The 25375-nt window shown below is 38.9% G+C and overlaps 2 protein-coding genes across 2 annotated transcripts in view; both read right to left on the reverse strand.

The window, feature by feature from the left end:
* Positions 1-1918: 1918 nt before the first annotated feature.
* On the reverse strand, positions 1919-5880 carry LOC146318407 (ferric reductase 1-like). Its single transcript, XM_084732402.1, has 6 exons — positions 5676-5880; positions 4155-4232; positions 3344-3420; positions 2729-2826; positions 2399-2489; positions 1919-2263 (listed from the first exon to the last, which is right to left on the reverse strand). The coding sequence occupies exons 1-6, from the start codon at positions 5878-5880 to the stop codon at positions 2207-2209; spliced, it is 606 nt and encodes a 201-aa protein (XP_084588528.1). The 3' UTR covers positions 1919-2206.
* Positions 5881-11569: 5689 nt separating this feature from the next.
* Positions 11570-25375, reverse strand: part of LOC146318408 (ADAMTS-like protein 2) — a 30819-nt gene continuing 17013 nt past the window's right edge. Inside the window, exons 6-20 of the mRNA XM_084732897.1 lie at positions 25026-25171; positions 24782-24905; positions 22565-22645; positions 22011-22186; positions 21506-21917; positions 19489-19557; positions 18703-19051; positions 18026-18126; positions 16855-16981; positions 15958-16171; positions 14171-14326; positions 13843-14013; positions 13516-13692; positions 12580-12733; positions 11570-12387 (exon numbers count right to left, since the gene is read on the reverse strand). Coding sequence (XP_084589023.1) covers positions 12239-12387; positions 12580-12733; positions 13516-13692; positions 13843-14013; positions 14171-14326; positions 15958-16171; positions 16855-16981; positions 18026-18126; positions 18703-19051; positions 19489-19557; positions 21506-21917; positions 22011-22186; positions 22565-22645; positions 24782-24905; positions 25026-25171 — 2606 coding nt within the window. The 3' untranslated portion in view covers positions 11570-12238. The remainder of the gene's footprint in view (positions 12388-12579; positions 12734-13515; positions 13693-13842; positions 14014-14170; positions 14327-15957; positions 16172-16854; positions 16982-18025; positions 18127-18702; positions 19052-19488; positions 19558-21505; positions 21918-22010; positions 22187-22564; positions 22646-24781; positions 24906-25025; positions 25172-25375) is intronic.

Raw genomic sequence — 25375 nt, forward strand, 5'->3', positions numbered from 1 at the left:
TGGACACAAGGTCCCACTGGTGAGAAGTGGGACCTGCAAATAATGGCATGATAATGGCATTACTACGTTCTCTTGTGATATTATTTCAAAAAATTCTAAAAGAATGGGAATTGCTAGAACTGTGTTAACATCTTGTCCAATTTGGCACAATGCAATTTTTAAAGCTACGGGGAACCCACTGTCTAAACACATTTGGCAGCAACAGAACATTACAGAAGTTTCACAAATTATTCAGAATGAGGAAACATTGTCTTCTGAAGAACTCAGAAGGAAATATAATTTGGACACAAACACCTTTTTACAGTATGAGCAGTTAAAGTCAATTTTCTCAAAACTCCACAAAGAATATTTTGATTATGATCAGGAGACAGATAGACAATTCAAGTCTGCAGCATTGAATAGAGGTACTGTTTCAAGTCTGTATAAGATGCTGATCTACTCCTCACCGTATCCCGACACCCAGACTCAGTCTCAGTGGGAATGAGATCTGGGCGTCTTACTGACGCCTGAAGAGTGGCGAAAAATATGGAGGTACCCAATGGTGATTTCTAAGTCTGTTAGAGACAAAGTTATACTATTACAGATCCTTCATAGAGCTTACATCACACCATCCAGAATTAAAAAAATAGATCCTAGCTCTTCTGATCTTTGTTGTCATGGTTGTGGGTATTTGGGAACTTTGATTCAAATGGTATGGCACTGCCTGGCAGTCAAGTCTTTTTGGGCGGAAGTGTGTCATTCGATCTCAGTAATAATGAATATAAATCTCTCCCCATGTCCTCTGTTTGCTTGTTGGGATGTAGGACTGCACAAATTAAGTCAAGAGAAGACTGGAAAACAGTAGGCTTAGCCTTATTGGCTGCTAAAAGAATGATACTGTTGAATTGGAAAATTCGTAAGCCAGCATGTTTCTCAACAGAAGCATGGTGGCTCGAGTTCTCCAGTCTTCTTGGTATGAAACGGGTAGCTGATGATTAGTGACAACTTTTTGAAGTAGGACCAAATTTGGAATTGTTTCTGCGTGGTATATTTGAAACTCTGTTAGACTGATACTGAGCAGCTTTATGGGAAATATTTCTGAATTTCTGGTTTTCCATATTCATGGCAAGTACTTTTTAAGATATATGACTTAATTTATCAATTATAGGGCATAATACTGTATACCCCCTTTTATGTTATATGGTGTCTCATAATATGTTACTGAATTATCTTATACCTTTTGTTGTCGTGTTTGTTATTGTCGTTGTCTTTGTTATTGTAGTAGTTGTGTAATTATTTGTTGTCCTTTTTGTTGTTAATCTATGTTGACAGGAAAATATAAACAAAAAAATAAAAAGAAGAAATGCAGTCAGTATCTTAATACAAGTACACAAAATTTAAGTAATATAACATGATTACTTTCCGTTATTTTTGGATTACCATAATAACATATGTGAGAAAATTGTTTAGCCTAATATGTGTTATGTTCATTGTTAGGTTTATTAGTTGTTATGGACAAATGTATGTTTAGATTAACATCATTTATTGTGCACAGTTCAATGTTGTTTGTTTGTCTTTGTCCTGTTTCACAGCTGAAGGCAGAACTGTCACTGTTCTGTCATGTTGTTCCTCTTTTATGATTTAAAGTCAGAATAATGTTGAAATTTCCACCCAGAGACAGTCTGTTTCACCAGAGGCCATCAGCTGGTTTCAGTCCCGATCACATGGTAGTGTTACGCACACGCCGCCAGGTCCACACCAGCTTCCATACATAAACAAAGCTTTTTATTAAATGTATCTGTAATCTGATTACATCTTTTGTTTCTGTAACTGTAATGGAATACAGTTACCTTTTTTGTATCCTGATGATGTAATCCCATTACATGTAACCCATTAGTCCCCAAGCCTTACTACTAGCACCTCATCATATTAACCAAGGTGACATGGTTAAAGCACTCTTTTTATTGTCAGCACAACATTCAACAACTACAGTTCCCATGAGTCAAAACCACAGACTGTCAATAGTTCATGAGCCACATGACTGATTTCATGTACAACAAAGCTGATGATCATTCACTATAAAACAACTAGATTTGTTCAATAAAATGAAATGAAATGAAATTTCCATTATTGTTTTACACAATTATTTTGTTAAATTTAAGGTGAATTTCTTGGCTATAGAATTTACACTGGCAAAAATAAAATATAAGTGTGTGTTGTATGTGTGTCAGCAGCAGGCAGACAGACTCAGCAGACTGATGAAGAGCAGAGCAGAGGACAAGACCTGAAAACAGAGACATGTCAGCATCACAGTGCAACTCCATCAGCAGAGACAGTCAGTCAGTCAGTCAGTCAGTCAGTCAGTCAGTCAGTCATTCAGTCAGTCAGTCAGTCAGTCAGTCAGTCAGTCAGTACTCACTCCAGCTGCAGAGCTTCCACTGCTATCCAGTCTCAGAGTGCTGCTGTTCAGCTGGACCCAGAATGTGGTGTAGTCCTGGACCAGACTGGCACTGTCAAGAACAGGGACAGGAGACGTGAGTGAGTGACTGATGAGGTCACTAAGTATACTTAAGTCACACGTGCTCCAGTCTGGATCCACTTCTTCTGTGGTGGATTGATGGATGCTGGACATTTATGATATGTATTCACAAGTTTGAACTTGAATCCAAAGATCTGGGTTTGGGTGAGGACATAGTGTCGCGCGTGCGTGTATGTGTGTGTGTGTGTGTGTGTGTGTGTGTGTGTGTACCTGAAGTAGATCTCTCCATAGTTACTGTTGCTCGGTGCCTCCCAGGTCAGCTGGACTTTCTTCCTCTTGGCTCCTGTTGCCTGACTAACGGTCGAGTTCTGCACATGGACACACACACACACACACACACACACACACACACACACACACACACACACACACACACACACACACACACACACACACACATACACACAGATTGGCTCTCACAAAGATGGAAATACAAGCCCACCCCCACTGGATGTTCTTATAGAGAGTGTGACTCTCATGATGTACATGATTTTATTCATGTACTAATAAAATCAACTGTTTTTTCAGTCCACTAGTTGGTGCTTTTTTGTCTGGTGCGGTCAGTAGAGGTCATGGTAGGTTTTGATGACAGTGTTGGTCAATGTGTGTCAGTGTGTGTCAGTGTTGGTCAGTGTGTGTCAGTCCCTTTGTGCTGCAGTAAAAATGACTGAAGTGAAATGAACTGACTGAAAACTTCTTATTAAATAAAACAGAACAAAACAAACAAAACAAAGTTTTCCTTTGCAGACATTTGCAGTTGGAAAAAGCTAAGAAATCACAATGCTGCAGTACTGAGAATATTGCAAAATGTTTAAAATCACATACCTCCTTGTTATTACAGTGCAGTGCAGTAAACAGGGTGGTGTTGATGTTGGTGAACTTTCCTACAGGCCACAGCACAGCTGCAAGAAAACAGGACACACAGTTTGTTCCACACAGGTGCTGCGACTAAATCTGTACTGACCCTGCAAACTAGTTTCTGTTGTAAAAACAAATAAAGACACTGTGAAATTAAAACTAATTTAATGATGACAGCAGTAAACAGAAGATTTATGGGAAAGTACAAGTAGGGCGAGGCATAAGGGAAAAAATGAATAAAGTTAAAATGTTATGGAATAAAGTTGAAATGTTGAAAATAAAGTTGAAAGCTGGAGAATAGAGTTAAAATACCATTTTAAGAATAAAGTCAAACTGCCAAAAAATAAAGTCAGAATGTCAACATTGTGACCTTATTCTTGAAATGCAAAAAAGAAAACGAAAAAAATGTATATATATTATTTTTATTTATTTTTTATTCTTTCTTATGCCTGGTACTAATAAAAGAATGGTATCCTTTCTTGTGACTGACTCCTCAGTACAAACATTATCATCTTGAAAATAATCATCAGCAGTTTCTCGTTCAGTGGAAACAGATGTCACACTCTACAATTAACTACTGCAAGGATGACACCAGGGACACGAATGTTGACACAACACCAGCATGAGGTACCAGCACAGAAAACTGAACCTGGTTACCATGGCAACCACATATGCAGTATTTATCGTGACCCACACAGTAAAATCACAGCACTACTACTTATCACCTCAGTGCTCTAATTGATTTCCTGTAAATATCAGTACAGATTTTTGTGCTTACCGTTGCCCTGCCTGCTCCTGGCCTGTAACAGGAAACCCTGGAACTCTGCGGAGCTGTTCACCACCACCTCCACCGTCACTGTGAGGAGAGAATCAGGGAGGTGAGAGGAGGGACAGGTCCAGGTGAATATGAGACAGACTGACTGACTGCAGGAGCAGCAGGAGGTGAATCAGAGACGGCTAACGTGGGCTAACTAGAGAGGGCTGTGTTGTTGGGAAGTAAAGGGAGGAGAGGGGAGGCATGAAGGCAGAAACATGTTCACTGAAGTGTTCTGATGATGGAGGGGAAGAAGAGAGGGGCTGGGGGAGTCTGAGGTCAAAGGAAGTCCCCCTTAACACGACCTTTGACCTCCGACATGTTACACAATACCACCTCTGGGATGGAAGGAGGGGTCAGGGAGAATTAGAGGGGAAGTCAGAGGGTGAGGAGGAGTGAAGAGAGGTGGGATAACACAGAGGGAAAAAAGGGAAGATTCAGCTATCGTTCCACTTCAGTGATCCTAACAGCATGGTTCCTTGACTTTTACTACACTTATTTTTATGCTTCAATTATGCTGTAAAATATATTTTAAAAGATCAAACTCTTGGCTATTAAATCTTGTAAAGTGCCAACCTCGTAGTGATTACATGTTTTTTTAAATGTAGACGTCAACTTTATCAGACAGAGTTGACATTGTACAAAGTTCTCTTAATGTTAATCAAAATACATTTTTAAACCATAATTCTTATTTAGCTTTGATTTAGAAGGACTACAGAGTTGACATGTTATGGTCGAGACACATCTGATAGAAATATTATTTTATGAATTTGTCAAAAAAAAAAAAGGACAGTGTAGTAGTGCTTGAGCAGAATTCACACCTTTTTAAACCAGGAAGTGAGACAGGCGTCTTTAGGGTATAGCTGACCCTTTTTTTATGTCTGATTAAATCATGTTTTTGTAAAAATCTGGAGTTGATAGAAATCTGCAACACAACTTTAAAGGGCCAACATTTTCATGAAAAATATCAATTTAAAACAAAGATGATTATAATAGCACATTTTTTATACAGGAGGTATTGTTAGTTTTAGGCTTTGAACACATTTTTAAATTGTGTGAATTTTGTCTTGTCTGAAGAATCTAGCAGAGAGCAAATTTAGAACTTAAAAAAAATCAAAGCAAACCAAAAAATTGGAAAAATCGGACTGTTGGTATAAATAATTAAAATCTTCCTCTGACCAGATGACCTGTCACACACACACTGAGCAAGAAGCCTTGATTATCTCACTTCTTCAGATTGTTCTTTGGTCTTTTCACAATATTTGACCTCGCAGTGTGAGACAGACACAAGATTAAAGAGGGGACAGGATGACGTAACAAGGGTCCCTGGACAGAATCAAACTATGGACACTGCTGTTATGTGGGAAGAGAATTAACCATTAAGCTGCCGGGGCACATGCACTCTCAGGGTTAAACCAACATGAACTTTTGCATGCAACACAGTTATGGACTGTTAAGAACAGTTATGGACAGTTATGGACACACCTGTGATGACTGCACCGGGCCTGTAGGTGGCGTTAGACGTAGACAGTGTAAATGGCGGGATGCTGGTGGAGGGGGCGAAGGGTGGATGTACAGGCATCAAGCTGCCACAGGAGAACGCCACTGAGCCATTAGGGAAACACACACACTCCTCCACACAACACACACACACCACTGCTAACAGCAACATTACAGATGTAGGCGACATCTGAAAGACACAGACGAGAACGAGGCTGTGACATCAGGGTCAAAAAAAAAAAACAAAACCCACAGACAAGATGAAGTTAAAATAATGTATCCTGTCAGTCTAGCTCAAGATACGCAACAAACAAGGACTCATCCCCCCCACCCCACCCCACCCCCGTTTTGGTGTGAGCTGTCTGTGATAATTAAAGAACCAAAAAAATGCATTTGTAAAAATTCAAAACCAGTGTCTCTTTCCAGAAATCAGGACCCGGTTGCTCAAAACAATCCACAGGATTTCACTCTTCACATAGGACTCAGACTACTTCTTTCTGTAGTAGAATTTACTGGAACTACTTAAGAATCTACCAGAACTTGTTTCTTTCTAATAGAAAAAAGTAGTTCCTACATGAAACTGCACACAGCAAGGTCTGTGAATTATCTGAAGTGACAGAGTCATGATTTTCTGAAAGGAATGCTGATGCGAAATGTTTCAAATGTATTGTTTTGGTGCTTGGAGAAACACAAGCAAAGTGCCATTTAGTCTCATTAAACGAGAGAAGGCAGACATCTCTACAGCTAATATCAAATCTGCAACTCACACCAAAAAAAGGCTGGATGGCTAAACAGGTCAAGAGAAAAATATGTATTTTTGATTTTGGGGTGAACTGTCCCTTTAAAAAAGCAACAGATCTACTGAAATAATCACAGGTTCATAAGCCGTCAGCCTTTTATTCCTTTGGGTAAAGTGAATCCATGTTGGATTCACTTTAGACTTTGATCAAATGTCAATTTTCCTCATCATCAACATGTTAAGACACTATAAACAGACTAAACACTCAGAATCTAATCTGCAAATAAATCTAAGAGTAGAAACCATCCTGAATGTTAGTCAAGTTTGATTTAAAATCCATATATTTTGATCTGTATAGATTGGGTGCAGATACTTACCTTGTGGCTGGAGCTGCTGGTCTTTTTTCTGCAGACACACACACACACACACACACACACACAAAGACACACACAGGTTTATCAGGGGTCCTTAAAATAAAATGACAGCTTAATTGTTCCTGTATCTAGACAAAATTGCAAAATGAGATGAAATCACCTGGAGGTCCTCCTGTGTAACCGACAGACGCAGACTGCCTTGTTGAGACCAGTTAAGATGAGTAATTGGAGTTTGTTCATGTGTGTGATTTGGTCTCACCAAGGAGACCTCCACTGGGATCCCATCTCATGTAACCATGACAATGCTAATTTGTGCGTGGTTTGAGGGGTGAGAATTCTAAACAACACAATGGTCAATTATGACACAATCACAAAAACACACCAGAACAACCAGGTCATGTTTCAGGTGATAGCCTAATTGGTACCCACAGTTCCCCTTTCTTAAAGGTACTTCCTTTAAATCATCATATATTGTATCTCTGCTATTTGCTTTCCATACGACCTCAGCTCCAGTTACCATAGGTAAGCTGGAAACCACTGAAATATAAGATATTTGTTTTGGTTAGGTTGCTGGCTTTTCAGGTCTTTACATTGTTATCCAACAGTCCTCCTCTGTATTCTTAAAACTATCACCTGAGGAAAGCTTTATTGTGTCCCACACTACATTAAAGGGTTAGTCCAGGCTTTGCCACAAAAGCCATTCCTTATACCTGACATGTCTTTTATTCACTTCAGTACATTTCAAGTGACCACTTGTGGTTAGAAATAAATCTAAACACAAGGGTTGTTTTATCAGTTGAACTATTCATTTGTTTTTTAATTATGAAGATTTGACAATTTGTTGCTTTTTTCCAGTTTAGCTTCATGTTATTCCCCTCTGTCAGCCTACATGAGCATCACATTTTACCTGTGCTGTCACTCCATGGTGCGCTGGGATTTTACACCTCAGCTGATGTTTTTACATCACAGATGATGAAGAGGCACACATGTCAGAGAAAGTAAAAGTGTGCGTCCTGCTCAGGTGTAAAATCCCAGTCCTCTTGCCTGCCCATCACAGCAACTCACTGTGGACCTGATTTACTAAGATCCAAAATAAAGAGCACCAAATTGCGTGTTCATTCTAACATATTGCGTGTTTGGTTGGTGTGTGTTTTGTGGGTGACTGACTAAGAATAATTGCGTAAATGACAACGGGTGCAAACACTGTGGAGACAGCAAGATTTAAATAATGGTTTTGCATGTTTTATAAGTGTCCACTATGGGGAGTTTGGATGGAAAGCAGAATGGCCACAAGCACAAAATCAAATTTGATTCCATGGAATTATGGTTTGTGAAAGAGGCAAATAAACATGTTGTTGAGTTACAGTGAAAAAAAGCCTGAATAGTACAAAAAGAAAGGTTATATGGGAGAGTATCTGCAAGAAAATCAAGAACAACAGATCAAATTAAGAGAAGATATAAGGCAAAGAACAAAAGAGAAATTGGCTTATAATAAAACTTAATCTTGGTAATTTTCACTACAGTGAACCAAATGTTGTACTTACAGGATGTCAGTGGGTGGTCCTTTAATGAGTCCCAGCAACCCAGAACACATTATATAAACACAGCTAAAACAATGTGACCATATGCAACCAAAACCAGTTCTGAATGTGGTCTGAGGTCTCAATGAGACACCACCTGTACCTGTACCTGTACCTGTACTGTCAGTGTGTGATTGGATCAGCCTAAACACAGTTATACCAGGTGTGAACAGCGCCCAAGAGCAGCAGCAATCAGGAGTCAGACACAGGTGCTTGACAAAAACAGCTCATCTTTTATTCTTATGTGTGGTACAGTAAGCAAAAACAACAACAGCAGCTCTGTGGGCGACAACAGGTAAACAACAGTGAGACCGACAGTGACAGTCAAGTGTACACAGTGTATTGATAGATGAGAGATTGGCCCTACAAACACAGTATGTCCCTGCAACATTACAACTGTGACATATCACTTGTGATGTGTAACGACATTACTGCAACATTACAGTTGCGTTACCATTAGTTGTGTTGCTGCTATGCTGCTGAAGATATTCTATGGTATTTTGGCAACATCTGGTCAACGTCCTCGGCATGACCTCCCGTGTCCTGTACTTTATATAATGATGTTGCTACAACATTGCTAAATTGTCACAACATACAGGCAACGTTTAAAATTACACTGGAATTTCACTTGTTGGGTTGCTACATCGTTACATGTTTTAAACTATGTTTCTGCAACAACTTTGTGAGTAAGGATGTTGATGTGGTACCACACTTATGCCTATAAGCTGTTTCTGGGTTGTGTTGTGTTAGTATTATCCTTCTGTTTTCAAGCCAGCAGCTTCAGTGGTGTATTTTCACAGAGTTGCTTGCTGAACTGTAGTAATAACCAGGGTATAACCAGGTGCACTAAAGTTACTGCACCTGCAGATGCCACTTTTCACAGCACTTGAATTGATTTCTACATTTCTCATTTCTGACAATTCAAATTCCTTCAAGAGGTAAACTCCTCAGAGGTACCCTGGACTTCTTGTACGGAAAATTGTTTAATTTTAAAAGAACATGTCAACATCTTTAGAAATACGCAAGAGGCTCCGGGCTACATTGGCCGCTACTAGCATAACACATCCAAATCTTTGACCGAACTGTCTGCAGTTCAGTTGCATTGTGAGTAATGTGAGTAACCCTTTGACATGAAGAAGAATGTGTGCATGAAAAAAGATTACTCTGGTTCTGCTACATCCAGTTTTAAGTACCCCTGTCAACTGTTCATAGTTCAATAGTGTGTTTGACTTGTTTGTCTAAGTGGATGCAGTTGTGTTGATGTGGTGTTTGCACGCAGTATGTGGTAGGTGTTATATAACCATTACTATTATATTTCAGTGTTATACTTTACTTTTTTAGTCTGCTACTGTTTGCATGTAGTTTAATTACCATAAACTGTTGCCTGTCTTGATGTTGTAGTAGTCTTGATGCAAGTGGTAGTTAGCTAGGTTTCAGTTGCTACATACACAACTTCATTCAGAGCACCCACTGGACGTTTTAGAGGAGTTCCTTTCAGTGCTGCAGTTTGCTATTTTGTTGACAAAAATGGAGCTGTGGCATGAATCAGCTGCTCACAGTGATGAAGCATTGAGCTTTTTTGGCACTTTATTAAAAAAGGAGCAAGTGACAACAGTGAAGTTGGTGGTAACTCAGTCTATGGCAAACCCTTTTAACATTCAAAGCCAACATACCCATGATGTGTCATTTATGACTAGTAACTGTAATAATTAATTTTCTAATTATCATCACTAGTCAAAATGTTAATTCTTGATATTAATAATTCAGTTCTCAAGAGTGGAAATGTCAATTGTTGATAAACAGTTCAATTCTTACTAGTGTTCAGTGTAAATATCTAGAATTGTTCTTCTATTACAGATATGATAAACAGAGTTCTTGATATCTAAAGTTGAATTTTGACTCATCAAAATGAAATTATTATTATTATTATTGATAATTCATCTTGGACTTGAACTAGTAAGAATGTGTATGTAGTGAAAATTATATTGGTACTAGTAGAAATTGTATTTGAGATTTTTACAGTTCCTTTTGTAACTAGTCAGAAATGAATTTTAGATATCAATAAAGGAATTTCCATTCGTCAAAATGTGACAGCAGATAACTTCATGTACATATCCAAAATGAATATGTAATTAGGGCAACATATCAGAAATGTGGAAAATTAATTGTAGATATCAGTGATTGTTATTTTTATTAGTGAAAAAAATCAAAATCACACTTGACATGCTGTAATGTCATTTCCACTGATGAAAACTAAACTGCTACTTGTCAACCCTGCTGACAGTGAAGAAGGTTTGCCATAGTCAGTCTAGGGCAGAGGGTTGTGTGTCTGTTGTGTGTTGTGTAAATTCATTTATTTTTGCGTGGCAGAAAAAGAGCAGAGTTACATGTCAGCATGGCACCAGTAATACAACTTGAAACATACTTTGAATATGCTGTTAGAGGGACCAGATGAAGGCTGGGCTCAATTGCAGTTTTGTCCCCTAGTCCAGTCTGTCTCTCTGTTGCTGCAGTAACAAGCTGCCTTTGAGCTTTCATGAGTTTTGGATGCACCTTCTTTCATGGGACATAGCACCATAAGAAGTGAAGGAATGGATAGATTATAGATATTTACTATATGGAGCATTACTTTGAAAATGGGATGGGAGTTTCTTGCAAAGACGCACTGATGGATGAATGGAGAGCTGTTGAGGGTTTTTACCCCTTAAATGGAGGTCACCCAAAAGTGAAAATTCAGTCATTATGTACACACCATTATGTGGACTGAAAGTCGGCTTTAGGTGTTTAGTCCACAAAACACTGCTGGAGTTTCACAACATCATTGTAGAATCTCCCAAACAGTGGAAGTGAATGCTCACCTGCTCCTCTTGTGTAATCCAAGTCTCCTAAAACCCCGATATGTCAAACTGACTTGAGAGACGTCATTTACACCATGTTTTTGGCCTAAATCTTTTCTGTAGATTCTTAGCTTGGAGCCATGTTCACGTGCACACTGTCTGAACTGGGTATGTGTGATGGTGTGCACACGCAAGTGAACGGCATTTTAGTTTTCTTTTCTTTTGGTTGTTTTTTTTTCATTTGAAAACTGGTCATCATTCACTTCCATTGTTTGTGAGATTCTGCAACACTGTTTTCCTGTGAAACTTCAGCAGTGTTTTGTGGACTAAAAAACTAAACCTGACCTCCAATCAGCATGAAGGTGAGTAGATAATAACTGACTTTTCATTTATGGGTGAACTATCCCTTTAAAATGGTGAGCGTGGCAGTGAGAAGAATGGGAATGAAGAACAAAGGTGAGATAAGGTTTACCATTAGACTGGTTTGCTCCTTCTATTTTGGATAAACAGGAAACAAAGTGTGTTGTAAAGTTAGTCTGTCTTCACATTGCTGGGGAGGCCTGGGTCAGGAGGAGCAGGCTAACTGCTTGTACGTTGAGTTATGACGGGGTTTGGAGCTGTTTACCCTTCCAGTTGTAAAATATCACCACAGAGCAGGAACTGGACTTTTGTCTGCAAAACTGTTCTACCAATGCCTCTTTGCGGAAGCAGTAGGGGTAATTCTGATTGGTCATCTTTAGTGGTGATGATACTACAACGTACACGAACAGATTGACTTTTAGGAGCAATTCTAGGTGTGAGGAAACAAGATCAAAGGGATATCATTGACAGGTACAGACAGTGACCACAGGCTGACCTTTGACATCAGTGACAGGAAGAAGAGTTAGAAAGTTAACCTAATGTCATAAGGCCTTACTAGCAGCAGGCTTTTGTGTAGCACCAATATAAATGTAATGTGACCTTTGGTACCAGTGGTTTGTGTGTTAAGGGGTTGAGGTGAGAGGTTACAGTTATGACTTCAGGGTCTTGGTGCCTTACAGGACTGGCAGCAGGCCTTTCTGTAGTACCAGTGGGAGCACAGTTTCACCTTTAGGACCAGGGCACAGTTGGCTGTTGGTTTGTCTTGACAGGAGTCATCTACTGCTACTGATGCTGCCGGGGCCGCTGCTGGATAAACACACAAAAACCAAAGAAAAGTCTGAGGAAAAAAGCACCATTTAATTTATTAGGGCACTGCAGGGAAATACTTCCTCAGAGTGACGCATCTAGGAGTTAATTTATCCTCTCTGATGGAGCTGAAAGTGTGCTGAAATGTTGCATCACCTGCAGTAAATGCGCACACTGTGTTTGTTTTTGTACCTGGTGCCTCCGTCGGACAGCTCTGGATTTCACAGGTCTGTCTGGCTTCTGGCTTGAGGGCAGAGTCGCAGCTGTGGCCCCTGGTTACCAGCTCCTCCCCTTGGTAACACTTCACTTCTCGAACCTGGACGCCACTCCCACAGGTCTTACTGCACTGAGGGGGCATGAGGGGACAGGATCTTTCATTTGTCTCTAAATATTATTGATGGTCAGACTTACACTCTGTTCAAATATAGCTGGACCTGCAGAACACAGTCTGTCAGTTGAGCCAACAAAATCCAAAATAGGACTTTTGTACAGAAATACAGTTTATCTTTACGGATTATATTGATACTGAATTGTCAACATTGAATACCTTTTATCTTGTGTTTCTAGTGTTATACATTTGTACATGTAAGGAACTGTTAAAGTGTCATATTTCTTAAAGGGAGTTTGGTGTAATATTTTCCTTGGAAAGCGCAGGGAGCTTTACTTTAATTCAAACTGCTAATACATCTATTTTTTAATGTTCTGTCGGCACTACAGAAAAACAAGGTAACTGCTGAAGTATAATAAGGTTGTCCGACTTTGACTGCTTTTAGTTTGATTAATGGCTTAATAATGTGTGTATGATTACTGACAGAGGTTAATAAAACTAATTATCAACTATCAATTAAACTCAATTTCTAATGGCTGTATGCACTAAATGGTTGCCATTTGCGTGAGTTAATCTGTCACACACTGCTGAAAGTACTGAACACAATGAACAGTGCGGTAAGAGCTGAGCTCTATAGTAAAAGAGCTGCTTTATTGATCACTAATGAGGCCCTAGTGGAGGAAAAGCATTTTTCAGAGGTTAATTAAAACTTAAAAAATAGGCTATACTAATCCTGCACCCCACCTTTTAACTAAAACTCAGAACCCATGAGTAGTCGGGATGGACGGACAGATAGTTACCTGAGACCAGGATGTGGTGAACCACTTGGAGCAGGGTCTCTGGAAGCATGAGGAGCTGGTCTCTGGTTTGTGGCTTTGGTCACAGCTGCTGTCTGGAAACTCTTTGAACACACCACCTTCTAACCCAGCACACACCACCTGACGCTGCCGCACCCCGCGCCCACATGTAGCATTACACTGACACAAACATACACAACAAGAACACAGGCAGACATAATAACTTACATATATGTCTGTGAGGTTTGACTTTATTTTGTTTGTCACACCTTCCCACATAAGGTTTCTACTAAAGCACCACACTCATGGACTAATTCTTTAAATGTTTACCTGTTGCCATTCCTGTTCAACCCAGTGGGGGGCGCAATCTCTATCACCACAAGGATAGATGGCGAGCGGGCGCAGTGATTGGTCACACTGCTCTTCTGACATCACTACCCCACCTGACGATCGACACATCACTGCACGCACCATCCTTCCCTCTCCACACACACCTGAGCACTGACACATGGACACAAATTTTTAACTGAAATGAAATGTAAAATTATAATTTTCATAAAGTCAATACATAATGAATGAGAGGTGGTAAATTGTCTGGACTACTCTGGCATGTGTGCTGCTGCACTGAAGCTGTGTGTGTGTGTGTTGTTAAACTCACAGGTCCCCAGTCAGAAACTGTCCATCTTCTGTCACAGGGCGGGCCTTCACATTCCTGACTTTCTATTGGTTGAGAGGACTTGTTACATAGTTTCATTTCCATGGAGCAACGAACCTCCCGAGTACGGACACCCCGAGAGCCACAACGAGCTGAACACTGTAGTGACACACACAAACACAAATGTACAGCATGTAAAACTCAAGTCATTGGATTTTTTTTCTATCTCAGCTACCCACTTAAATATCACAGCAGTGAACTCAGAAAAATCATTCAACAGCAACCAACTCTCACTGTCACTGACAGCATTACTTAAAGTGACAGTTCACCCCAAAATCAAAAACATATTTTTCATCTGGTCTGTAGTGCTATTTATCCCTCTGGATAGTTTTGGTGTGAGCCACAGAGTTTGGGAGATATCGGCCATAAAGATGTCTGTCTTCTCTCTAATATAATGGGAATAGATGGCACCCAGCTTGTGGTGCTCAAAGCAAAAATAAAAAAAATAAATTTGAAAAACTCTGAAAGTGTCTCTTTCCAAAAATCACTTTCTTTTCTACTTGAAAGAAAGTAATTCCTTCATGATTTTTAGAAAGAGACGGTGACTGATTTAAAATTTTTCACAATTTTTTTTTGGAAAATAATCTTTTAAAACTTTAAACAATTTAAATTTCAATTAGAGCTCATTTGCTGCATGTCATTCTCCCTCTCTCTACCCCCTTTCCTGTCATGTCTTCAGCTGTCACTATCATAAATAAAGGCAAAAGCCCCCAAAAAAATCTTTATATAATGAATGGTCCTGTTTTTCTTAGTCTGTCCACTTTGTCCTTGTGTAATGTACCTTTTTCTTGATTTTTGGAGGTTATATATTATATGTTATAATTTGTATAACTTATGTATATGTATATGTGATTATGTATTGGTCAAAGAAAGCTTTGCTCTTAATTGGAATCCCCTTGATTAAAAAAATTTTCTCTCTCTATTTAGGTTGTCTGTCAGGGAATCATGACATTGCATATGGAGAAAATATGAGCAATCTAATCAGAGATGACCAATATACGTGATACTGCTAATGTGTTTCCTTTTCCTTTCCTTTTCACCTACAAGCCAATGAGGTGTGCTGTTCTGCAGTTATACAGAGCCTCAATATTGAATTGCTGCTCCTCAGAATTGAGAGAACCCAGCTGAGATGGTGCAGATACCCAGTGAGGATGCCTCCTTGCTGCCTCCTTTTGTGGATATCCTGGGGGCGACCAACTGGGAAGACACCGCAGGGCAGACTCAGCATATGGTGGAGGGATTAAACGTCCCAGCTGGCCTGATAGCTCTTGTAATAGATCCTCCAGGACAGGCAGGAAAGTCTCCAGACATTTGAGCTATTTGGCCATCCCACGCTTCCCACCACAAATTAATGAATGAATGCCAAGTTAATTATTCAGATTTTAAATTCCAGTTTAGTTTCAGCTTAAAAATATGTATATTATTTCTGCTACTGTTTGTTTGTTTCTGTTAATGATGACTGCTCACTGCAAATTTTGGTGTGTGACATTATATGGGAAATGTTTTGATACTGAGATTGAAACCTTTTCATTAAACCTTTGGTTAACAAAATGTGCAATTTTAGTTTTTGGACATTAATTATGCGTTTTTCTGCTTTGACAACACTAATTCAACTTCAATTTAGTGTCAAAATCTAAATTATGTGACCAAGAAAATACTAGCTATCGACATCAACAATACCACTGCACATCCCTCCATCAGAAACATTGCACCGTGGCCTGCTGTGTTACCTCTGACCACTCAGACACCTCCCACTGGGGTCCACAGCTCTGGCCATGGCAGACCTTTCTGTTGGCTGGTTTGTGAAGGTCATGTGACAGACACAGTGAATCGTAGACAGAGGAGTCCAGACCAGGTGACAGCATCTTCCAGCAGCGCACAGTACGATACTGAACGCCCTCGCCACAGGTTCGAGAGCACTCACTCCAACCACTGGTCTCCCATCTGAGGAGACAGTGGTGAGATGTTTGGGAAAATGTAGGACAGTTTAAGTCACAACAAGAGAATCTCATTCCTTTCTCTTCTGCCTATGCTTTGAATTTCTTGGGGATAATCGTTGCCACCTTGTCTTTTTTGTTACGACCACTAGGGATCGCCATTGTCAAAAATGTTCAAATCATACACAACTCCTTAATTAAAGATAAAAAATATAGATTACTGAAAATAATTCACACTGTAGGCCTGTATGACTCAACAAACAGCATATAAACATTTTTAAAATAGAGGAGGTAAAATTCAAGACCTTTAAGAGCTTTGATTCGGGACACATAATTAGAGCTGCAATAATTAACTGAATAATTGATTATTAATCGCCAACTATTTTGAAAAATTAATAATTTGAGTAATTTTTAAAGAATACTTGATTCCAGCTTCTGTAATGTAATAGCTAATCTATTCATCTAAAAAATAAGTGAAAGATTAAAAAAATGGGAAAATAATTGTTATTTGCAGCCACTGCAAGTCACTGATTTCACAACAAAAATCTCCAAACTTTGATCTATACTTTAAATAATCTTGTTTGATTTTAAATCACCACTTCCTTTCCACTGGCAAATGAAACTGTTCCAGAGTATTTCATAAGAGTTTTAGTTTGACAAATCAGTCAATCGGTTTATTAGAGTCAGTACCTTGGAGGGCATTCCTTTCCAGTGCAGAACTCGTGTGTGGGCTCAGGTCTGGTCAGAGAGTCACAGTAACTGTCATCGACTTCAGTACCATCATACCGTACACACAGGGCATAGCTAGTGGTGATACCTGGCAACACACACAAACACGCAGTGTTAAAAGGGAGAACACAGAGTGCAGACATAGAAACTGTTTACACCTGGCATAAACATGCGCCCTGGGTGATCTGATTACAAGTGGACAGCTCTGAGTACAGAGGTGAATGCACCCAAGACACATTGAGATCTGATCGCTCAGACCACACTCAGAGGTGGTCTGGGCTGCATGTGACCACATTCTTTCAGCAGTGTGTACGCAAATGTGTCCTGGGCCACACTGAAGGGCCGCCTACTCAACTGATGTTCTGTAAGTGTGTCATTTGTTTCACTGTGATGCAAATGACGTATTTGGGGTCTCTTTCAGTTGATTTTATAAGAGAGAAAATTCTTAATCATTCACACCTTGTAAAATCAACATTACATGCAAAACATTAAAGTTGTTTCTTTCCTTATAAAAACATTGTGTTGCTGCAAAGAGCAAACAGGAGAGACGCTCTGAACCAAATTAAAGAGGAACATATGAGAATCTTCATATTGAAAACAGTACTGGACTGGACTGTACTGGACATTCAACTGAAAAACCACTTGAGACATCTGGAAACACACTGTAACACCAGGTGTGAAATGACAGACTCAGAGCTGTCCTCTTTTGATAGGATCACCCAAGATGCATGTTAATACCAGGTGTGAACAGCCTAACAGATCAGCAACATGCAAACATGTGCACAATGTGTTTCTAGCTCATAGTTTGTATTAGAAGAGATGGACAGGGATCACAGCAAATAAAGATAATGCAACAGATAAATGAGTACAGAACCTCTGTGGACAGAGTCAGAGGTTAGATAAGTGATAATGAATGACAAGTAATACAAGACATTAATGGATGAGGCACAGGTCAGGAGCAGTATTTTCTAACAGCAGTTTTAACAGACAACTACAGTACTAGCCAATCAGACACTAGTATTTTAGTACAGTCGTGGCTGAAGAACTTTCACAAGCTGCATGATCAGAATAAATAGAATAAATGTGGGTATTATCATATTGGTGTAGCTACATGTTGTGTGTGTGTGTTTACCTGTTGTACAGGTGGAGCTGCATGGAGCATATGCAGAAACTTTCCAGCGATACATGTCTGCCAGACTGATATCTGGGTCCAGACCCACATCAAAGTCATTACTAGAGACAGACAGAGACATAAAAAGACAGGAAAACTTTTGTGACCTCAAGTTCATTTTATAAACACCCATGAATCCATGAATGTAATAATTATTATGATTTGTTCCTTACTTTTATAATGTCTATGAATATCTTTTATCTCACCAGGAATGTGCAATCATTTACATATCTTTTTCTTATTTTTGTTGTATGTATTTATTAATATTGGCCATATACTGTATTTAAGATTATTGCAGCTGTGTAGACTGTTGCCTGGGCCAATTTTCCCCTTGGGTACAATAAAATATATCTTATCTTATCTTATTATGTTGATGAGTTGACAAGTTAATTAAGTTATGTTAAAACATTTAGACCAGCAGGCAAGCCTCTGCACAATCATCACATTCTTTTAACAGATTTTAAATCTTTAACATGAAATATCTAATATACTATGAATGTATCATGTAAGTATTGCTCTCTATAAAGTACATACAGCACATGGTAAATGAATAATGATCAGGATTATAAGGTTATTATGCAGTAAGCAGCAAAGATCCATAAATGTACAAATATGCAGTGACAGCTGTCCCATCATACCTCTCTGTGTTGGCTGCCTGGACCGCAGACACCTGCTGCAGCTGAACCAAGATGACACTGTGTGTGTCTGTGTGTGTGCCAGGTTCTGTTTCTGTGTGTGTAACAGAGTGTGTGTCAGTAGCTGTGAGCATATCTGAGTTTATTGCCAGCTGTGGGTCTGTGTCGACTTCTGTGTCTGTAGCATGTGTTTCTGCTGGTGAATGTGGATCAGTGATCGTGTGTTTGACAGAGTGTGTGTTTGACTGTGTGAGGGAGTGTGTGTTTGAGTGGGTCTGGTTGTAATGTAAGTCTTCCAGTAGCAGGTAGGGGGCGTCTTCTGGCAGGGTTGCAGGATGAACACTCTGACTGCCTGCAAATAGATATAAACAAATGAATATTGATACTTTAGACATTAACAGATGTTAAACATATTTATTTTACAAAATTTCTTTTACTTTTTTAAAAACTACTCTGTAATAGCTATTAAACTAAACTTATTTTTATTTTTTCTGTTTAAATATTTGCTGGTCTCTTCTCTTCACATAGAGGTCAGAAGTCACAGTACAGCTACAGAACAGCACAATGGAGTTGCTAGGACCTGTTGAGTCTGTATGTTGTATGCTTGAATAGGGTATAATGTCTTTCCAGCCACTTCCCCTCCTATCCAATCTCTTTGTGTAGAGGATTTGCCATATTGAGGCCTGTTCCAAGCATGAGGACAAGCATAACAAAGGTGTATTGTTCTCATAAAGGTGTTTCAATACTCGACTGTGGAAAAAAAAAAGAAGCTTCATTTGTCTTTCCTACCTGGGTAAGAAAGTACGAGGGTGTTGTCATCAGCAGTGGAGGGCTCGTCAATTGAGTTAGAGGAGCTTCCTTAATGGCCAGAAAAACAAACAGGCGATGAGACAAATAGATACAGTATACTGATGACACACGGATAAGTCCACATCAGAGGCTGGACAGAACAATTATACTAATGTTAGGGACAGTATGTACTCCAAAAGAAGTGCTGTTTAGAGTCAGTCAGTCATTCCCAGAGACTCAGGAGTCAGGGCCCACAGGCGGATCACAGGAGATTTTATTTGGGTCACGAAGTCATTAATTATGAAAGAAATTCAGCAAATTAAAGATAAAATGTGTATATTGTTTTACTGATGAGAGGAATGAAAATAAGTGCATTTATTTCTCATTTATTATGTATGTATGTTTTCAATACCTCACGTCAAGTTAATATAAGTTGATGTCGAAATGTCAGTAAAATGGTCAGGAAAGTTCATTTCTGCACAAATTAACACTTCCCAGGGGTTATTGATAAGGCCTGTTGTGAATTGGATGACGATGGTTTGATATTTTTAAAAAGTTGGTCCCCAGAAAAAAGTTTGGGAAACACTGGTCTAAGTGGTTTGTTGTTTATCAAGGCACCAGTGAGAGCTGTCAAAAGGACAAATACACAATTACACCAGCTTTCTGTTGTCATTAGCCAGGCGTGCATGAGGGCGAGACTGATCATCCGAGATGACACATCAGCCATATTAGATTATCATAGACATACCATGTTGGCTTATATGACAGCCAATAAGTAACAAGACATTCTCATACAGAAAGATATGTTTGAGGTCAGTTACAGTGTCCCCCTGTCCCCCATTACATAGTCATAGTTTTAGAGCCGTTTCAAGTGTGAAACATCCCACTCAGTACATATCTTGGTTACAGAATCAACTATAGTGTGATAGTGTGCATGAATATGAAATAAGGCATAGTGTGGAACAAAAACTCTTTTTTTCAAAGCAGTGGCAGTGGCTTGTGGTCAATATATCCCTGCTCTGGAAGCATACAAATGGACAGGCTGACAAAATGACAATGATCTAAAGGCTCTGTTGCCAACAAAAAAAGCCTGTTTCATATGATTACATCACACAGTTATATGAAACAGCGAAGCAATCTAGCCTTTGATTTTGAAAAGCTATAACAAACCAATTTTTAAATTGTAACTCGATGACTCACTATTTGTCAGCTGACTGATCATTTCAGCAGTGAACTGTCTACTGACAGAGTCTATGCACAACTGTGTTACCAGTCTTTAAACGTATCAAGCTAATCCGATAACAATCAGTACTTAAAAGGAATGGTGATCAGCCAGCCATGTAGAGGTTCAAATTATCCAAAGCAAGATTTTTAGCATTTCTTGCAAATCACACATTATATGTATGACATTATAAAGAGCATGACTTTTATGGATAATCTTGAGATATCTACTGTTGAGAAAACGCTGTTTCAACAACCAGAGAAGGTGACTCTGAGTTCGTTATATCATGTAATGAATGGCATGTCTCCTATAAAGACACATATGATTAAGGGTATGTGGGGGAAGGAACTGTCAGTGACTTTTGATGAAGAGAGATGGGAGGAGATTTGGAGTCATGCCAAAAAATATCCATCTGTACTTGGACAAAATCTTTAAAATGTAAAACTGAATCTGAATCTTACAAGTATTTTACATGTCAAAGTAGATCAGTTCTACAGAGTCTGGCAGTCCTATCTGAATGATACTGGACATGATTTCTCCTCCATTATCTTACAAGGAGTCTCCTGAACATTAATTCTTATATTCTGTGATTATCCTTCAATATGGACTATTTCCTGTAACCACCTACTATGTTTGTTGATCTGAACTGTTTTTTGTTTGTTTATTTATTTGCATTAATATTGCTATCATGTCTGTTTGTTTTTATTATTGTTCTTGTGGAAAATAAGAAAACTCAATAAATCTATTGTATTAAAAAAAAAAAAGACTGATCTGTCAGATCAGTCTCTGACTCACGGTAGCTGGATGGTACTGGAGGTCCCCGCTCCTCAACGTCATTATGGCTGAACACATGACTGGTGACATCTGCCGGTCTGTAGACCAAAATGGCAGCTGGCGGTGGAGGGCTGGGTGTCCTGATCTCCCACACTACATCTTCCTCCTCATCTTCCTCCAGCTGGACATCTGACTGGCCATCAGCTCCCAGCTGGGTGTCGTAGTGATGTACAGACGTCACACTCCCTCTGCTGTGATTTGTCGCTCTAAATTGATCCCCTCTGATGTCCTCGTTAACCTCGTTATAGGTGAGGTTAAGATGCGACTGGGAGGGGCCTGTGGTGATGCCCTCTACAGCTGTGATGTCATGAGATGTGCGGGGGATAGTGTACTCGTAGGTGATATGGGGGAGCTTCCCATTCAGGTTGTAATACTTCATGTACAAAGAGAAAATCACAGGTTAACTACTTCATGAAATCATTTTTTTGTTATAGTAAAATGAGACACAAATGTGTGTGTGTATTACCATAACATTGAGGCCCTGAAGCGTGGGTCCCTGGGCAATGATATATTCCAGCCCATCAGAGAACACATTGCTTGGACGTCTGTATTTAAACACTGTTCCTGCCACACGGAAGTTTTGAGGGTTGTCGAACACGGTGTTTCCGTTAAAGAAGAAGTGACCAGATTCATCTGATAGGGCTAGAGAGGAGAGGAAATGTCAGGGGGAGGGACTAAGACAGTCATATTCAATACTGGATCAGAACCCCCCAAAAAACCCAAAGAAAAAGTCATTTTCAAGATAATGGTAGCTACAGTACAATATAGTTACTGGTTCTTTTTTTCTTTTTCGGAAAGACCAATTACCACATTACCCAGAATTTGGCAAGAAGATCAAAATGATCTTTGCGCAATCACTACAAATATAGGTCCTTACAAATTTAGTCTGATCTCAAATTAATGTTAAAAACATATAATTCTATAGTAGAATATAATCCTACTTCTATGCTTTACATGTTGATTAAAAGCTGTTGATTTTGTACTCAGTTTATTGACCTTAAAGAAGTTGTAGGTTCTCACCCAGGATGTTCTCAGTCTTATGTCTCTCTATGATCTGAATGTCTGAAGCTCCAGCTGGGATATTGGTGATGAACACGTAGCCTGAGGACAGACACATTTACTTTAAACACTGGCACAGTTGTCTGTTGTGAACTGTGAACAGGAAGCATCACAACAAAATTGTATACAAAATGAAGCAAAAGACAGACTGTGCTGGGATGTCACATGTCTTCTTTTGAGTAATTTTATTGATATGGAATACAAAACCAAAGTGCTCTAAAATGATAGATACCAAAATATGAAAAATATTATTTTTTGTGATTTCAGTACAGTATTAATTTCTTTAGTGAAAACTACAATGAAATATTAGTCAACAACATTTCATTCCTTGATGAAGACAAAATGTTGATAAGACGACAATAAAAGCAATAACTGTGACTAAATCTCCATATTATTGTGCCGACACTAGGGCTGCACAATTAATCACAATCGCAATAAAATCTCAATGTATGAATAAATATATGCAATATATGATATATATATACACAAATGTGTGAGAAAACAGCATCATAATGCGTTACTGTGGTGTTGCATAGATGTCCTGGCCTAAAAACCTTGTTCTACAGAAAAAAAAAAGAAATGTTTGCTTGGTCGAGAGCTCAATAAATACCATATCAACACAGTTTTTTTTCAGTGAACATGAAAATTGTAATGCAAAACTAATCATTCAACTAATTGTATTGCAGTAAATAATGGCAATATGACTTTTTTCCCAAATTGTGCAGCCCTAGTTGACACTGGTTACAATGTGACTAAATGGAATCTCAAAATAGACTAAATTGTTTTCACAGAATCAAATTTCCTTTGTGTCATTGTATGGCCACACATTTCTCTTCTTGTATACCCGTATCTTCTTCCCAGTGACTCAGCAACAGTGTTGGGAAGTGTAGCAGTTATGTTTTCCACTAATGAGTAGTGTAAGGGCTTACAATTTCCAAAACAGTAATTATATATAGTTATTACTTCAAGTAACTCTGAGTCACTGAGTTACTTTTTGACCTAGGTATGCAATCTTTTCATGATGTGTACATGCGGCAGGTCAGGGCAGGTCACGTTAGCTAGTAGCTGAATAAAAGCTAAGTGAAGGATGGAGGATAAGAGAGACAATACTTCCACTGGTGCAGGTGTTGTCATTACTTTGTGTTTGTTTGGCTCCTTGAGAGAGAATATGTGATAATGGAATCTAATTTGAAGGCCCCACACTGGTCAGCTAACAACAAAAGCTTGCAGAGTGTTCAGCGGATCAAGAGTTCAACTTTGGAATGCAATAACACTGAAAACAAGGCACAAAAGCAATTTAACAAGTAATGTAACTTAATAATTTTGATACTAAGTAATAAGTAAGGTGCTATTATTAATTTTTCATATTGTTAGATATTGTGGATTTTAGATGGCTCCATGTAGATAAATATAGTCTATTTATGACACACAGCATTTTATGTGGAAAACTGGTTTGGGGCTTGAATATAATACAATGGCTGTCTAGTACAAACTATTATTAACACTTATGGATATAACACAGTCTATAAAACAGCCCAAACCAAACACTACCACTAAGGCCCAAAGAATTAAAATTAAATCACCATCTCTCTAGCATTAAAATACTATCATTACTGCATCTAAAAGGGTCTTTATCTCTGCATCACATAGCAGTCAACCAGTAACTTAGTTGTGTCTAATAAGAAAATAATAAAGACAACATGGAGATGTAATGCAAAGAATAGCAGTAACAGCTACTACAACATTTAAGAAACACAGAGCAACTTTATGGCAACTCTAAGGGGATACAGTCCCTCAAATACAGAATGCTTTTAAATCACAATGTTAAGATGGTAAAGGACTCTGTGGTTGATGACTGTCAGCCATTGCAATGGACGATGGCATCAGCTATCAGCTCAACGCTATAATTTGCAATAATCTTTGTGAGGCTATAACAGCCATCACACTAGTTTCAGGCTTCTAAATCTAGATGTTCTGCAGTAAACATGTCATGAACATTAATTACAGTGTAATTGGATGAGTGGGCTACTGAAGGCCAGATAACTGTTTCCTTGGAACTTATGTGGTATAGCTGAGTGTAACCAAATTCAACACTAGATAACTTGACTTTTATCATGATGGTACATCATTTATACTTGTATGCACATCTGTCTACATGTGTGTTTGTGTGTGTGTTACCTAACTGTGTGAGTGCCTTCCTGTATGATCCAGAGACGCGTTGGCATGATGTCCCGTTGCCTCCACACACTCCACATCTGTCTACTGTCTTACTGCTGTACAGCTGCCCATCACAGCCTACAGGCTGGAGGAGAGGAAAAGTTAGAGCACTTTTTAAACAAGTACACAACCAAAATATATATTTGCATGTTATTAAATACCTTTAGTAAATATTGGTGATTCTTACAGAAAAAATCATTCTTACCTGACATATTCCCTCGATGCAGACTCCATGGTATTTGGTATCACGACAGAAGGTACCATCGTGAGCGGGAACTAGCAGCTGACGCTCACCACTGATGGTTGTACACTGCAGGTCACATGGCTTATTGGAGATGCTGATGTAATCAGCTACATAGGAAATTACATATTTAAAAACGTATTTACATCACTGACAGCACATCATAAGATTTCTGTGTAATGAAGTTTAAAAAGTAATGAGCAATTAGTTACATGTGGTTAACACAACAATGTTCAATTGTGCAAAAACTTATTTTCATTTCATTACATTTCATAAAGGAAAACATACCACTTGAATTAAATATTATACTGTAT

Source organism: Lutjanus erythropterus, chromosome 12 (genome assembly GCF_056507025.1).
Source record: "Lutjanus erythropterus isolate fLutEry1 chromosome 12, fLutEry1.hap2, whole genome shotgun sequence".
Classification (NCBI taxonomy): domain Eukaryota; kingdom Metazoa; phylum Chordata; class Actinopteri; order Lutjaniformes; family Lutjanidae; genus Lutjanus; species Lutjanus erythropterus.

Bases quoted from the DNA above. Each gene is read 5' to 3' on its own strand.
- LOC146318407 (XM_084732402.1), bottom strand. From the start codon at position 5,880: ATGTCGCCTACATCTGTAATGTTGCTGTTAGCAGTGGTGTGTGTGTGT. The intron at 3,421-4,154 runs GTAAGCACAAAA...GTTTTCTTGCAG, and splicing joins CAGGAGCAGGCAGGGCAACG to CTGTGCTGTGGCCTGTAGGA. The intron at 2,490-2,728 runs GTACACACACAC...TGTTCTTGACAG, and splicing joins TATGGAGAGATCTACTTCAG to TGCCAGTCTGGTCCAGGACT.